The following is a 16079-nucleotide window of genomic DNA, read 5'->3' as shown; positions in this document are numbered from 1 at the left end:
GAGCAAACAGTCCCGGACATCATTCATTTTCACCAAAGCCGCCTCTCAGACACCAGGCCCTGTGTTTGGATGTTCACACACCTCGGGAACAATGGGGTCCTGTCAACCCCGTCTGCGAGACAGGAAAGGACCAAAGCATTTGTCAGCGCCAGCGAATGCTTATCTTCCTCAGCCTGCCATAAGCCTTCTCTCTCTAGGAAATCACCGGTGAGAATGCCCTGAGAGCTGGGGTGGAGTGGGGGCTCCTTTCCTTCCACTGCCATCATAAGCCGATCTGCTTCCTTAAAGGGAAAGGCACCTTTCTGACGGAAAAGGAGGGCTCAGGCTTTTCTCTGCTGGGGCAGATTTGCCCCCCACCCCCACCCCGAGCTCCCGCCAGGCCGCTCCGGTTCGCCCTGCCGGGGTGCACACCCGTGTGGGTGGCAGGAACCTGGTGTGAGCTACTCTGGTGAATACGGGACCGGCAGGAGCCAGGGCAGGTATCTGGGTGCGAACTACACCAAGGAATATGGCACCTGCAGGGGTACCCAAAGCATGTAGGATACCGGTGACACGGGCTGCTGCTCAGATGTTACCTCCTCAGGCCTTTTCAGTCGGTCCTTTTTTGTTTTCTTTTCTTTTTTTTTAATTTTCTTGACCTGTTATAGAATCTCAGAAAAAGAGAATCATACAGCATGCGCTCTTTATGGATGGGTGGGTGATGGGTGGGTGGGTGGGTGTGTTACCTACCGGGTGGGCCCAGGCCTGCACTGAGTCTGCCTCGGGCCAACCTGCAGCTGTGGGTTCTTTCTGTTGTTCTTTTTTTTTTTTTTTTTTTTAATATATTTTTACCGATTTCAGAGAGGAAGGGAGAGGGACAGAGAGATAGAAACATCAATGATGAGAATCATCCCTTACCGGGGATCAAACCCACAACCTGGGCATGTGCCCTGGACCGGAATCGAACCGGGGACCCTTCCATCCACAGGCCGACGCTCTATCCACCGAGCCTCACCAGCGAGGGGCAGTGTGTGGGTTCCTGACTTCGTAAGGGAAAGACCTCCCAGCAGTAGGCCAGGCAGCTGAGAGAGGACATTCATTAAAGCTGGCACAGCCACACGGGAAGGGCTTCGGGCAGAAGGAGCTCCAGGAGACGGGGCTGCTGTGGCTCGGTGGGAGTCAGAGACAAGGGCCTGGGGACAGGTCTCCACTCCCCTGGCTGCCAGTCTGTGGAGGCCCTGGGGGCTAGGGTGAGAGGGCAGAGGTCACGGCTGAGGGAGGAAGCTGGGTGGGCTCCAGAGGGAGGGCAGCACTGGGTTCTTGGTCTGGAGGCTTTCTTGCTCTCTCTCTCTCTCTCTCTTTTTAATATATTTTATTGATTTTTTACAGAGAGGAAGAGAAAGCTAGAAACATCGATGATAGAGAAGCATCGATCAGCTGACTCCTGCACACCCCCTACTGGGGATGTGCCCTCAACCAAGGTACATGCCCCTGACTGGAATCGAACCCAGGACCTTTCAGGCTGGAGGCCGATGCTCTATCCACTGAGCCAAACTGGTTTCAGCTTGCTCTCCTTTGAGGACAGGAATCCGGACCAGGCTCTAGATGGGGATGCTGCCCGGTTCCGTTTCTCTGAGGTTCTAGAACAGGCTCAGCTCGGGTGTGGTGATCCAGGTTAGGATAGTTGTGGGGGGAACTGAGAGGTCCAATGACATTGGAACCTCCCAGGCCCGGTCTGTGTGGGCTCTCGGCGCCCCCTGGCGGCCGCTGTCTGGCATCTGTATCGCTTCCCCTTGAACTTGGGAGATCTTTGCATTGGACCGTCCCCAAAGGGACACTCAGAGAGAAGGCCTGCTAATGGCCACGCAGGACCACAGGCGGCGCCACGAGACCGCTCCTGGTGTGGTCGCCTGGTGTCCCCGTCATGAGTGCTCCCTCCCCCCCCATGACTCCCCCACTTCCCCAACCTCCAGCAGTTCCATTTCCAGAAATTCGCCCCTGACCCTCCCTCCTCCCCCCCCCCCCCGGGGGTGCTTCCAGCCTCGTGGGCTGGGGGTGGTGACTCCTCCGCCGCCCTGGTCCCCACTGCCCACCCTGCTGGCTGCTTCCTCTGGGTCCCCTTTGCTATCTCCCTCCATTCATCCAGTTCCACTCATTCCTCCCACCCCCTAAACTCTCTCTCCATACCTCCCTCCCTCCCTTCTCCACTCTCCAAAGTCCATGGGGCCTGAGCTGGTTCCATTCCAGGTAAAGGCACATGCTCGGGGTGCGGGCTTAACCCCCAGCAGGGGGCGTGCAGGAGGCCGCCGATCCGTGATTCTCTGGCATCACTGATGTTCCTCTCTCTCCCCCTCTACCTTCTTCTCTGAGATCAATAAAAATATGTTTTTAAGTCAATGGGAAAATATCCTCATGGGAGGATTAACAAAACAAAACAAAACAAAACAAAACAAAACAAAACAAAAGAACAGGGAGGAAGCCGAGACACAGAAAAGCAGATGTGAGGAAGAGAGTCATGCCAGCAGAAGGTCGCTGGCACCAGTTCAACACCATCAGGAATCCCCGATGTGGGGTGCGGGGACAAAGGAAATTTCATTCGGTGCAAAACAGCTCATTGTGGCCAAAACCGGTTTGGCTCAGTGGATAGAGCCTCGGTCTGTGGACTGAAGGGTCCCGGGTTCGATTCCGGTCAAGGACATGTACCTTGGTTGTGGGCACATCCCCAGTAGGGGGTGTGCAGGAGGCAGCTGATTGATGTTTCTCTCTCATCAACATTTCTATCGCTCTATCCCTCTTCCTCTGTGTGGACAATCAGTAAAATAAAAAAATTTTAAATTTTTAAAAAATAAAAATAGCTCATTGTGACAGAGGGAGGCAGCCGGGGGCCGGCCCCTCTGGCAGGGGGCCTTGCTCCTCCGGGTCTGCTCTGCTCTGCGCCGCTCAGCTCTGCGCTGCTGCACTTGTCCGCTCTGCTCCAGGAGACACGGTGGGGGTTTCAGCTCAGCCCGGGAAACGGTCTTTAGTCTCAGGTGGAAAGGGAAAGAGCCGGGAGCTGCGGGAGCTGGCTTACAGAGAAGCTCCCATCCCTGGTCCCCGAGTACTTTCTCCGCATGCAAATGAGGACTCCGAGTCCTTGCGGTTTGATTGGTCCAAAAAGCACTGTCCTGATTGGTCAGAATAGAGTCGCTGTGGCTGGTCCGCCTGCACAGCTCCCGATTGCACGGGGAAAGCCTCAGTCCTATTGGTTGAAATAGGATCCCAGGAGCTACTTGATGGACCACGTGGCAGAAACACAGCGCGGGCAGGCAGCTCAGTGCATCTCTCCCTGAAGTGCAGTGTACGTGAGAGGCCTCGGGGTGGAGAGGGCTGGTTAGGCTGTTTGTTTTGTTTGTTTGTTTTAATTTGAGCCCAGTTAGCCACTGAGTCCTTCTCAGTCAGACTCTTCTTTCTCAGGGTTCAGAGTAGCAATCCCCATCATTCCCCATCCGCAGCCCCAGCGTGCACCCTCCACGGCCTTCTCTGCCTGTGTTTGTAACTTCGCACACTATCCGGGGTCATATTGTGCCCTGTCCCCGTGTAACAGTTCTCTGGCACAGATGGTAAGTTTTCCCCAGATCGGTGGTCGGCAAATGCATTAGTCAACAGAGCCAAATATCAACAGTACGATTGAAATTTCTTTTTTTTTCTTTTTTTTCTAAATATATTTTATTGAGTTTTTACAGAGAGAAAGGGGTAGAGAGTTAGAAACATCATTGATCAGCTGCCTCCTGTACACCCTCCACTGGGGATGTGCCTGCAACCAAGGTACATGCCCTTGACCGGAATCGAACCCGGGACACTTCAGTCCGCAGGCCGACGCTCTATCCACTGAGCCAATTTCTGTTGAGAGCCAATTGTTTTTTAAAACTTAAACTATATAGGTAGGTACATTGTTATTAACTTAATTAGGGTACTCCTAAGCCGGCCTTTGCTAAAAACTCAAGGGGCCAGAGCCACATATGTATGCCGACCACTGGCCCAGATCATTAAAAAATCCTTCCAAAAGCTGATCTTCCCTACGTGGTAGTGAAATACCCCAAGTGTGGACATCCAACTTGTCAACGCCCGTTTCTCATGGCTCTCCCTGGGGACTTTCTCTTTCTGACCTTCCAGAGAGCACAGCGGCAGGAGTCTCTGCCCACATTTCAAATTACTTTTTTTTTTTTTTTTTTTAAGTTTTCTCCGTGATAGGAAAGGTGGGGACCCTGGGAAAAGCCACAGGAAGGAGAAAGCAGCGCCGGGATCCCCACAGAGACCCTGGGCAGGTCGGCTGAGGAGCCCGGGCAGACCCGTCTGTCCACAGAGCATCAGAACGTAAACAAGTCCGTTATTACCCGTGTCCTCCCCCGGGGTAGCGGCCACAGAGCCTCCCTCTCCGGAGGGGCCGGGGCGGCCCGAGTCCATGACCGCATTTCCTTCCATTCTGCACCGCGCTCTGCGGGGCCGGCCTCTGCATTAAGCTTTCCCCCGGGTTTCCGGCCGCGTCCTTAGGGCACGTTCCCAGGAGTGCAATCAGCGGGCCAGAAGGTAAAGTCTTTGTGAGGGGGCTTTGGCGCGGGTTGCAAGTTTCCATGGTTTTTTTTTTTTTTTAAGCCATCTTTGTTTTTTCCATGAACATTGTTTTAAATAGTGAACACTCATCTAGGATTTAATCTGTGCCAGGCCCCGTTCCAAGCACTTTCAGATGCAGACTCACTTAGCCCTGGCGATAAACCAGTGAGGTGGGGCATATCATGATGCCCATTTTGCGAACAGGAACCCTGAAGCACAGAGAGGGTGAGTAACCTTCACAAGGTCACACAGCGGATATGCAACTGAGCCGGGATTTGAAGTCAGGACGCTGGATCCCGAACCCCAGCTCTTGACCATTCTAGGCTGCGGCCCACCGATGGCCTCTATTCTCCGAGAGGTACAGATCACCCGGTTAGTGGGGAGACCTTCCCGATGTTTTATATCCCAGAGGCAGGTCTGGGTTTTGTGGCGCCTGAAGCTTTCCAGTTTGGGGAACCCCTTTGGGAAAAGTTACAAGTTCAACAGGAGACGCAGGGCCTTGGAAGGAACCAGCACAAATAAGTGGCCAAAGTAAGTCCCTTGGCATCTCGCTCAAGCCGGTCTCCCAAAATCATTAGGGATATTTTCACACAGTAGTCAAGCTCTCCATATACCCTACGACGAGATCCTACCATTCACGTTTCACTGCACTCTGGGGTTTTTTGTTGTTGCTGTTTTTTTAAAAAATATATATTTTTATTGATTTTCCACAGAGAGGAATGGAGAGGGATAGAGAGCTAGACACGTCGATGAGAGAGAAACATCGACCAGCTGCCTCTTGCACACCCCCCACTGGGGATGTGCCCGCAACCAAGGTACATGCCCTTGACCGGAATCGAACCTGGGACCTTTCAGTCCGCAGGCTGACGCTCTATCCACTGAGCCAAACCGGTTTCGGCTGGTTTTGTTTTTAAAAAGTATTTTAATTGATTTCAGAGAAGAAAGGGAACATCATTAATGAGAGAGAATCATCCATCAATTGGCCACTCCTACATGCCTCCCACTGGGGATCAAGCCCACAACCTGGGCATGTGCCCTGACGGGGAACTATGACCCTTAGTTCCTAAGTCGCCGCTCAACCACTGAGCCACGCCAGTTTATCCTGCATCCGCCCATTCATCCCGATTGTTCTATGCGCTCCCAAGGAAGCCACAGGCATCGGCTCAGCTTGCAAACCGCTTAACTCAGCTCAGCAGCCCCAAGTCTTTTCCTTTTGCTGTAAAATTCAGACGTGGAGCGGAACTGATGTGCAGGGAAGCACGCACAGCCTTTGCCACACTCGGGCACGTTTCCCCGGCCATAAAACAGCGGGGATTTCCTGCGGCCTCGGCCTCGCGTCCCGGCGGAGGGATTTGCCCTTGAGCAGCCGTGACCCCCTCACCCCGCCATGAATTCGGCGGATGCGGCCATGGCCGCCTCTGGACATTAAGAGTTTCCTCCCTCCTCCCAGCAGGTTCCTCAGATTCATTCTCCAGGATGTTTACTGGGTCAGAGGCCAGGGCTTAAGGCTTTAAAAAAAAAAAAAAAAGAAAAAACCCTTTATTGTTGAGTTTTACATCGGTTGGGGCTCTTTAGCAGGCACATGGACGCCTTTATTTTCACCTCAACCTACCATCCTACCACTGCCCCACCCTAACTGCCCCCCACCCCGCTGTTTTGTCTGTATGCATGCAAGAGGCAGCTGGTGGACGTTTCTCTCTCATTGACGTTTCTAGCTCTCTATCCCTCTCCACGGAAAATCAATACAAATATATTAAAAACAAAACAAAACATTCCCTCTTATTTTTAAGACAGCAGAGGGGAAAGTTACTTAGTCGTGATGTTTCACAGGATGTTGGGGAGGCGGTGGCTCTGATGTCTCCCCTGTCACCAATTTATTTCCTAAATTGCTTGCTCTATTTTCATAAGTACCTTGTCCCGGAAAAACCTTTATAAGCAGCCGCAATAAAAAAATGTTTTAACAGCCCCTTTCCCCAGCTGCCGCTAAGGTGCTCGGCTCTTCCGAGGAAGCTAAGGCCCTCACTTCATCCGGCGACTAGCACCGTTCCCGGCAGCGCTCGCCCCGCACCCACCCTCGCCATGGCCTCCGTGTCGGAGCTCGCCTGCATCTACTCGGCCCTCGTCCTGCACGACGACGAAGTGACGGTGACGGAGGATAAGATCAATGCCCTCATTAAAGCAGCTGGTGTAAATGTCGAGCCTTTCTGGCCAGGCCTGTTTGCAAAGGCTCTGGCCAATGTCAACATTGGGAGTCTCGTCTGCAATGTAGGGGCTGGTGGACCTGCCCCTGCAGCTAGTGCTGCACCGGCAGGAGGTCCTGCCGCCTCCACCGCTGCTGCCCCAGCTGAGAAGTGGAAGCAAAGAAGAATCTGAGGAGTCTGATGATGACATGGGCTTTGGTCTTTTTGACTAAACTGGCTCTTTTGTAACACAGTCAATAAAAGCTGATCTCTGGGAGGGGAAAAAAAGTTTTAACAGGAAGCTAAAAATAGTGAACACTCGTCTCTTATAAAAGATACCCTGGACAAAGTCAAAAGGAATAGCCCAGAAGAAAGGTCTGGAATGTGTATGCCGGACTTCAGATCTGTAATAAGTAAAGAGCCACCACAAATAAACAAGAAAATGACACATGGCCTAGAAAGAAAGTGGTCAGAAGGCCTGAACCTGCACAGAGGAGGAAACTGCCAGCGATCCCAGGTGCTCGGCCTCGCGGGCACAGGCGAACGGCAGGGTCACGTGGTCGTGAAGCCACCAGGGAACAAGCGGGCTCCGTGCGGCCGGAGGGTAAAGGTCAGCACAGCCTAACCGTCATATGGCCACTTCGATGTACTTCCTTCCCGTCAGCCCAGGCTCGCTCCCGGCGCTTGTCCGAGACGTGACATGGCACGTGCAGCCATCCGCCCCAGCGCCACTGGGGGCGGTATGGAGTGGGATCGGGACGCGCTCTATAGCGGAGTCCATGCACGGTAAGAACAGGAAGCGCCTTGTAGACCCCAGGCACGACAAGGCCAGTTAGACACCACGCACGGTATGATTCCACCCAAGAAAAAGCAAGATAATTTTATTTTCACACGGACAAGTACGGTGTTTAATAGCGGCACACAGGGCACAATGGCTCCCTTCACCCCAGCTGCAGAGGCACAGCTCTGCAGAGGGCTGAATGGGGGCAGGTCACGGGTTTTGGTGTCCATGCACCGTATCCATGGTAACAGTGACAACAGTCCTTTGGTACTTGGAGAATTAAGGTTGGAAAAGTATCACAGGTGTGTGGGGGAAGTCTCTCTCCATGCTTCTGTTCCCTGCCTGCAAAATGGGCAAGTCTAGCTCTTAACTGGTGGGCGTGAGGCTCTGCCTGAAAGCCACTCCCACTGGGACAGGCCTGTCATCAGGACCCGCCCCTCACCGCCAGGGCCAGCGCAGGGGGCTCCCCAAGCCAGAGACCAGGGGTGGCCCCCCGCCTGCCAGCCCATCTCCTCTGGGACCCTCCTCGTGGGAAAGGGGGCCCACTTTGTCCCCCTGGGACAGGCCTCTGCTGTCGCCAGGGCTGGGGGACACGGAGGTTCTGGAACCCACACCCCTGTGAGCTGGAGGGGGACAGACAGAAGCTGCCCAGAGGGGAGGAACACGCGAGGCCGTGTTGGTCCGAAGGTGCTTTATTGAGGGTGAGGCTCCGCATCCAGCAGCAGCTACAGCCTGGGGGCAGAGGAGGGGCTGAGGGCGGACGAGGGCAGTGGGGGCCCGTGTTCTCACCCACCGGACACCCCCTCTGGTTTGGGCTCTTCCCTTTCCTTTTGGGGACCCTCCTGCCCCCCAACGCTGGGTTCGGGTGCGCCTGGTGCACAGTGACCAGGTCTGGGACCGGCCCGGGGACCCGCGGATGCCACGGGGAGAAGGGCGCCACTCACTGGATCTCCCGGAACGCCCGCTTCTCCACGAGCTTCACCTTGTACTTGCGCTTGAACCTGGGAAACAAGGAGAGCTGGTTGGTGGTGGGCGCCCACCGAACGCCGGGGCGTCCCCCCCAGGCAGCCTCCGAGGCCCCCCCTCCCGCCCGGGCAGCGGCCCTCACTTGGCCCTCTCCCGGGGCTCGATCACGTTCCTCCTCTGGAAGCTCTTGAACCGGTCACGGAGGATGTTGCCCTCGGGCTGTGGAGACAGGGTGTCACTGGCGCTGGCAGAACCCACGGCCTCTGCCCTCCCCGAGGGTCCAGCCGGGGCTCAGGGGAGCTCACTAGTTTTCCGTCAGCAGAGCCTCGGCCACCAGGGCTCAGCTGCCCTGAGCTCCGGGCACGCACTGACCTCCCGCTGCCTGAGCCGGGCTCGGAGGATCACAGGAAAGAGGCCGGTGAGGTGGAGGGGGCGCTCAGGCAGAGGGAGCGAGGCCAGGCCAGGGGTCAGAGGCCAAAGAGGGGCAGAGCAGGCCCACTGAGGCAGCCCGGGCTGCAGGCCAGTGGCGGGTGGACACTGGGCTCCCGCCCGGGGCACTGGGGAGGCACGGAGGTTCCCAGTGCGGGAGGACACGTCCCTCTGTGCTGTAGGGGGACCCTCGGGGACTGGAGAGGACAGGGCGGGGCCTGGCTGGGACGAAAGGCCCCTGAACCCATCCATCAGCGGCCAGCACCCTGGGGCCCGCGCCCTCACCGTGCCCTCAGCCCCCAGGCGTCGGCCCACTGGCCCGGCCCGGGGGTAGCCATGGTGTCACCCACAGCCCCGGGGGGCACGGGGAGCAAGGATGAAGTCATCACCGGGCACGGCGCCCGCCCGCACAGCCCTCGGCCCGCACAGCCCTCGGCCCGCACAGCCCTCAGCCCCGCTGGGCCGGTGCAGTACCTTCAGGGTCCGCAGCGAGTCCGCCAGCTCCGAGCTGAGCTGCACTTCGATGTCGGGGGCCTGGTACCTGGAGAGCAGGCGGGGCAGGGCGTTCAGGGCCGGGACCGGGGAGTCCAGACGCTCGGGGAGCGGGCTGGGCAGCGGCCTCTGAGGACACGGGGCTCCGGGGGGGACACGGTCTCGCAGGAGGATGTGGGATGGGGATTGGGGTGGGGATGGGGACCCCGGCTCCTCCCTGAGGACCCCTCTCCCCCTCTCCCCCCGGGCCTCACTTGAGCCGCCCCAGCCTGCGGGGCTTGTCGGCCTCGGCCAGCCGCTGTGCCCGCCGCCGCTCCCGCCGCCGCGCCAGCTCCGCCAGCCGCTGGGCCACCTGGGCCTTGATCCCGCGCAGCCGGAAGAGCTCCTGGTGCCGCAGCCGGGCGGCCCGCACCGCGGCCTGCTGTGCCCGCTGCAGGGCGGCGGAGCCAGGCCTCAGCGCAGCCTCGGCTGCGGGGCCTGGTCTCCCCGGCCCTCCGCCCCCTCCCTCAGGACGCTCTCCTGCCCCCCGAGCCCGGTCACAGCGGGCAGCTGCTGGCTCCCCACAGCTGTGGTCTCCCGGACCTTCCTCCCCCCGGCCCAGCGCCCGGAATGGCAGGACGGCCTTGTCTAGCCGGTCCCCTGCCTCCCCTGAACCACTGGTGTCTGCGGGGCGCTGGGAACCGGTCCCTCAGCAGGCAGAGCAGGTGCGACGACCCCAAATGGGATACAAAATCCGCTTCGGGGACTAGAGAAGCGGGTGTGGGACCAGAGGGCGGGCAGCGGACATGATAGAAAGCGGGCGGAGACAGAAGAAATCAGGCTGCGGAGTGGAGAGCAGCCCTGAGCCCCGTGCTCACCAGCATCCGGGCGGCCTTTTCCCGCCGACGCTGCTGCTCCGTCTTCTTCTCCACGGCGGCCAGGCGGGCAGGGGTGGGGGCCTCGGCCGCTCCCAGCTGGACGTCTCTGGCCTGGTCCCCAGCCCCCTCGCGCCCCCGGCCCTGGCCCTCGCCGGGCTCCCCCTCCCCATCCGACTCCTCCAGCAGCCCCTGGCACAGCTCCTCAAAGGCAGACTCCTGGGAGAGAGGGCGCCATGGACAGGGGGGGTCAGGGGCCAGGGGCCAGGGGCCAGCGGAGGGGGCCTGGGAGGAGGGGGGTGGGCGGGGGTGGGCTCACCTGGGTGGCGGCCTGCTCCGTGGGGGGCAGGGCCAGCTGCCGCTCCAGCCTCTCCGCCTCCCTCTGCCGCTGCAGCTCCACCTCGTGGGCCTCCCAGAGCAGCGCCTGGGGGACAGGGGGGTAAGGGCGGAGCCCCCGGGCTCTCCGGAGTACGGACCTGGCCCGCACCTCAGCACCCGGCCCCTCCTCCCCGGTTACCCGGTTACAGCCTCAGTCGCCCTCCCCTCCTGCTGCTCAGACAGCACCCACCCGTGTCCTGCATCCACTCATGACCTCATTCCTCTCCGGGAACATGTGCTCCCCGAGGGGTGACCCCACTGTGCACCCCTGTGCTCAGCAAGCGTCCGTGAGAGGGACAGTGACTCTCAGCCAGGATCCCTGTGGCTGAGCGGCCCTGGGCCTCAGGCAAACCTCACCTGCCGCAGGGCGTCTGCTAACGGTTTACCAAGGCGCTCCGCACCCACGTGCAAATTCCTGAAAGCCGTACCCTCTGTACCCGCCTGAAACCCATCCTCCTCTTCCCTCCGCACACTGCCCCGTCCTCACCGTGTCCCCTCCTCCAGGAAGCCCTCCTGACCCCCAAGGCCGGGTATGTGGCCCCTCCCCAGCCCTGCCTCTGGGCCGTCACTGTCTCCTCGCTGGACGAACTGGTCCCTCGGAGCCCAGCTCTGGGCGGGCACGAAGCACGTGCCAGGCGAGGGAACGCCGACCCCCGGCTCAGGCACCGGCTGAGCGGGCTGTGTACCTGGTGGTCCTCAAAGGTCGGGTTGTAGGAGGCTCCGGAGGGCGTCACCTCCACGGCAGGTGCCTGGGACGGCTTGGTGTGGAGACGCGGCGGCCGCTGGACAAAACGCAAAGCAGGTGAGGCCTGGGAGGGGCCGTGGAGCTGCGTCTGGGACAACGGCCACCTGGTTCCCCGGAGGGGCATCCCCAGGACCAGCGAGCTCCCTGCAGGGCGCTGCCCACCTGCCCTGAGACCAGTCCCTGCGACCCCCATGCTGGGTGGGGTGGGTGGCTCTTAGTCTCCATGGCCTGTCACTGACCCTGCAGCAGCGCCTGTCAGAGCAGTGCTCCACCCCGCTGGGGGCCTGGCCTGGAGGCTCCCCAGGTGCCGAACCCTCAGCACCATCTTCTCTGCGGCAAGGGCTCCCCTGAAGCACCTGCTCTCTCCCTGCAGCGACCAGCCAGGCGTGTGGCTCAGGCCGGGCTCTACGCCCGAGCTCCCGGCCCCAATGCAGGGCCGTGCCCCCCCTCCAGCCCTCGCCCCTGACCGCCGGACGCCACTTGCAGCCTCACCTTCACGCCTTTCTTCTTGGTCTGCTCCAGGAAGAAGGGGTCCTGGCCGGCCAGCGGCCGCTCCAGAGGGTCTGCGGAGGCAGAGGGGGCTGGGGGCTGGCCGTGTGGGGAGCCGCCATGACCCCTCCGACCCCGCCCCCCCCTTTGCACAAAGATGGCTCCTAAGCCCGGGCGAGGGGAGAGCTGACCCTCATACCCCGAGGGGCCTGAAAGCCAGGCAAAGAGCAGCTGGCGGGCTCCGGAGGCAGGAGCGCGCGGGGCTGGGGCGGGAGCCAGACCCTGCAGAGGAGGGTGGACACCCCGCAGGGCTCCCCTTGGACATCACGCACGCTGCGCCCGCCCGCAGGTGACGGCACTCACTGTCGGAGGCCCAGAGGTCGTAGAAGGGCCGCTCCGCCGTGTCTTGGGGGGCGCTGGCCTCGGCCGCGGGAGGGCCTCGGAGCCGGGCCTGCGCCCTGCGCACCTCCCGGGGCAGCTCGCCCTGTGCGGCCAGCCGCTCCCATAGCTGCTCCTTCCGCCGGAGCTTCTTGGCGTTGGGGACCTGGTGTGCGAGGATGTCCTTGGGGGCGGGGACCTTGGACGTGTTCTCCAGCACCAGGTCCGCCCGCAGGGGCTTCTTGAGGGGCAGGGGCCTCTTCTGGCCTTTAGTCCTCTTCCTGTCGCGCGCTGGGAGTGGAGGAAGGGGAGGAATCAAGGCCTGGGCCTCCGCCTGGCCCCAGACCAGCTCCTCACCCTCCACACTGCCGTTCCAGGGGACCTGCGTCCCAGCAGACGGGGGCCCCAGGCTAGCTCAGGACACCCCCAAGGCTATGCCCCCCACCACACGCACTCCCGGGGCCAGAGGGAGTCAGCCCCACACACAAGGGACTTCCGGCGGGGCCACGGCCACAGAACCAGTAAGACCAACAGGAAGCGAGCAGGTGGCCAGGTGGCCAGGAGATGAGGCCAGGGAGTTGGGCTTGGGACCTGGCAGGCCGATTCTCAGCACAACTGCCTTTTACTTCTAAAACCTCAGTGAGAGCCGAAACCGGTTTGGCTCAGTGGTAGAGCCTTCGGACTGAAAGGTCCCAGGTTCGATTCTGGTCAGGGGCATGTACGTTGGTTGCGGGCGTGTGCAAGAGGCAGCTGGTCGATGTTTCTCTCTCATCGACATTTCTCGCTCTCTATCTCTCTCCCTTCCTCTCTGTAAAATATCAATAAAATATATTAAAAAAATAAAAAATAAAAAAAAATAAAACCTCATTGAGAAGAGCCCTAGGACAAACCCGCTCCCTCCCAGTCACCGTGGGACCAAGAGAAAATGACCTTGCTCCTCTGCTCCCAAATGAGAGTTAACACCGACCTCGTAGGGCAGTGTGGGTGTCAAGCGTGACAGCCCATGAGCTCGCAGCCACTGGCACCTGTGCCCCTTTTTCACCTAAAGCAGACCTACACACGCCCCTCCTGCTCCTCCTGCCCCCGGGCACAGCCTTCCCCGCTTCCTCACCGGCCCCGGGGCAGGTCCTGGCTGCCCTGCCCGAGCCCAGGGCCCTCTTGTGAAACCACCTGTCAGCAGCCGCCTGCCCTCGCTGGGGTCTCCTCTGCCGGCCAGCGGCCCGGCCCGGCCCCTCCCTGCCGGACTGGGTCCGCTCGCTTTGGTGAGAACGGTCCCCTGACTGATCTCCACGGCCAGGAAGGCTGTCCTGCTGCTAACGCCGCTTGCCACGTGCTCCAGCGGCTGACAGGGTTCCCATGAGGCAGACCCCTTCGCCTGCTCTGTCCCCCGTCACAGCAGGGGCCTGTTCCCGGTCGGTTTCCAGGTGCCTCACTCACTCCCAGTCTCAGCACCTCCCGGCCCTGCATTCCGGCAAATTACAACCAGCGGGTCGCGACCAGTTTCTCGCCTACTCCTTCAAGTGGGCCCTCTACTTATTGAAGCACGTTTTATTAACTAAAACTGGTCTGATTCCCTCACTGCAGGTCCTTGACTTGCTTTTCGGCAAACTGATGAGCCCTCATCGAGACAGACCCCTGGCTGGCTTTTCTGCAAACTGAGATCCGATACCTCAACAAGGAAACCCGACTCCTGTACGTTAGGGCCTGGCCTGCTTTCTACTCGTCCCAGGCCCTCTTGTTTATGAAAGGGTTAAAGAGAACAGAACGGGGCAGCCAAGACCGGTTTGGCTCAATGGACAGAGCGTCGGCTTGGGGGTCTGAAGGGACCCGGGTTCGATTCCGGTCAAGGGCATGTACCTTGGTTGCGGGCACATCCCCAGTGGGGGGGGTGCAAGAGGCAGCTGATCGATGACTCTCTCTCATCGATGTTTCTAGCTCTCTATCTCTCTCCCTTCCTCTCTGTACAAAATCAATAAAATATATTTAAAAACAAAACAAAACAAAAAACGGGGCAGAAAAAGCCTTATCGTGCGCGGCAAACGTCTTGCAGAAAGCTTGCAGCCCTGGGCACAGCACAGCTCAGGTAACCAGAAGGCACCCGGCGTGGGAGGAACCAAGGATGGACAGGACCCTGACACCAGCAGAGTGGCCCGCAGCCAGCAAGGAGTAATAAAAACCTCTCTCCCCCCTCTCTTCGCCGATGCCTTTCTCGGGCTCAGCGCCCCTGCACCCAGGTGCCGGGAATAAGTCTTTTTTTTACATCATGGCCTCCTGTCAGTGGTGCGCGACCCCAGCCCACTCCAAACCCTCCGGTTTACAGCGAAGCCCCTCTTAGGAAGTGTCTGCCATCCAAGCCGTGTCATCCGCGCAGACTCTCAGAGGCTGAGGTGAGCTAGACAACACCAATCATTGCCTAGCCACGCCACAAAGCCCTTCCTCACCTCTGTCCTTGGGGCCAGTATCCACGAAGAAGAGTTTATCATCGGGGGCCTCCGAAACCAAGCCACTGGGAGATGGAAACACAGAATGTCAGCCACAATAATAAAAATAAAGAATGTCAGCCCCAGCTGTCCGGGAGGGAGCAAGGTGCTGCGAAAGGAGTAGGTTTCGCATGGCGGGGAGAGCCCAGCTTCCGCTTATGCTCATTCAGGCATCGTCTTGTTGGGGTGGGACCCCTTCAGGCTAAGGCTTTCCCAGGCTGTTTACAGGACGCAATACTTAAAGTCCACTACGCCAGGCTGGGTGCATGGGTCATAGAGACTCTAGAAAATTACAGGTGTCCCTAGGTTCTAACCTAACTGGGTGTCCCGTACCTGGTAACCTGACCAAGCCCCTCAGCTGCCCACCCAGGGTCCCCAGCACAGACGCCCCCGGAGCCCCGGAAGTCCCCCCGAAGGTCCCCCCACCCCCGCTCGCTCGGCCTCCCCGGACCATACAGAACGGGGCCCACCAGCCGGAAGTCCCGCCCCACGCACCCGCTCGTGCGCTCCTGCAGCCGCACGTCCTCTAGGAATTGATCGACTTCCAGCCCCAGCGGCTCCTCCGCGAGCCGCCGCCAGCCCCGCTTCTTATTTCTCGGGCCGCGCCGCCGCCGCCTCAGCGCTGGGTCCACCGAAGTGGGCCGCAGCCCCAGGAAGCCGGTTCCGGCCTCGCTTTTCGAGCGGAGCTTGCCGCCACCGCCGCTGCTCCCCGCCGCCATCTTGTTAAAGGAAGACGCCAGCTGCCGGCACCGGAAATCCGGTGTGGGGCGTGCGCGCGCAGATCTCCCGCCCACTGCCGGGGGAGACGCCCGTCGGCGGCCGCCATCTTGGTAAAGGGAATGGGCGGAGCCGAGGGGGGAGGGAGGCAGCCATCTTGAGGAAGGGTAAACGGCTCCTCCCTTTTCTCCGAATTCCAGTCCACCGCGGGTTTTAGGCACTTGGCTCTCGCCCCAGCCAAACATCATTCCCAGACGCCCGGGAGTATTTTTACATCTGAGTATGATTATTTTTTTTAAATAGTCGTTTTAGAAAAGGAAAGTCGGAACCATTACTGGCAGACTCGGAGCGAGCAAGGCACGTTCCAATCTCGGAACGCCTGGCCGGTCCACCGCGTCCCAACCCTGGAATCCTGGAAACTCAGGAGCCTTCGGAAGCACAGGAATGCGCATGCGCCGGGGCGTGTTAGGAACACGCTGTTCGCGCTGCGCAGGCGCACACCCTGGGCGTCCACCGCGCGGCTCTGCCTCAGTTTCCCCGTCTGCAAATTGGGGGTGCTGACGGTCCATCCTGGAGAATAAACGAGGTCATACATTCCTGCGAAGCGCTTGCGATCGTGCC

General features: G+C 59.7%; 1 protein-coding gene and 1 pseudogene across 3 annotated transcripts; one reads left to right on the top strand and one right to left on the bottom strand.

Annotated features, from left to right (window-relative positions):
- The first annotated feature begins 3547 nt into the window (after window positions 1-3547).
- On the top strand, window positions 3548-7011 carry LOC311633265 (large ribosomal subunit protein P1-like; annotated as a pseudogene). Its single transcript, XR_014797092.1, has 2 exons — window positions 3548-3578; window positions 6534-7011. The product of XR_014797092.1 is annotated as a large ribosomal subunit protein P1-like (transcript).
- Window positions 7012-7600: 589 nt separating this feature from the next.
- Window positions 7601-15487, bottom strand: NOP53 (NOP53 ribosome biogenesis factor; the record flags this gene model as incomplete). 2 transcript variants are annotated; one of them, XM_084906033.1, is made up of 12 exons in its annotated part: window positions 15237-15487; window positions 14703-14767; window positions 12247-12552; window positions 11887-11957; window positions 11336-11431; window positions 10591-10695; window positions 10275-10490; window positions 9672-9847; window positions 9400-9466; window positions 8639-8715; window positions 8475-8531; window positions 7601-8262 (listed from the first exon to the last, which is right to left on the bottom strand). In XM_084906033.1, the coding sequence occupies exons 1-12, from the start codon at window positions 15458-15460 to the stop codon at window positions 8256-8258; spliced, it is 1467 nt and encodes a 488-aa protein (XP_084762159.1). In that variant the 5' UTR covers window positions 15461-15487. The 2 variants fall into 2 exon arrangements, with proteins under 2 accessions (XP_084762159.1, XP_084762160.1); XM_084906034.1 differs by lacking the exon at window positions 7601-8262 and having other exon boundaries at window positions 8471-8531; window positions 15237-15486.
- Between the last annotated feature and the right edge of the window lie 592 nt (window positions 15488-16079).

Source organism: Pipistrellus hanaki, assembly GCF_964339955.1.
Source record: "Pipistrellus hanaki genome assembly, chromosome: 15".
NCBI classification, from domain to species: Eukaryota; Metazoa; Chordata; class Mammalia; order Chiroptera; family Vespertilionidae; genus Pipistrellus; species Pipistrellus hanaki.
Note: the sequence above shows the minus strand (reverse complement) of the source record. Positions and strands in the feature narration are given on the sequence as shown.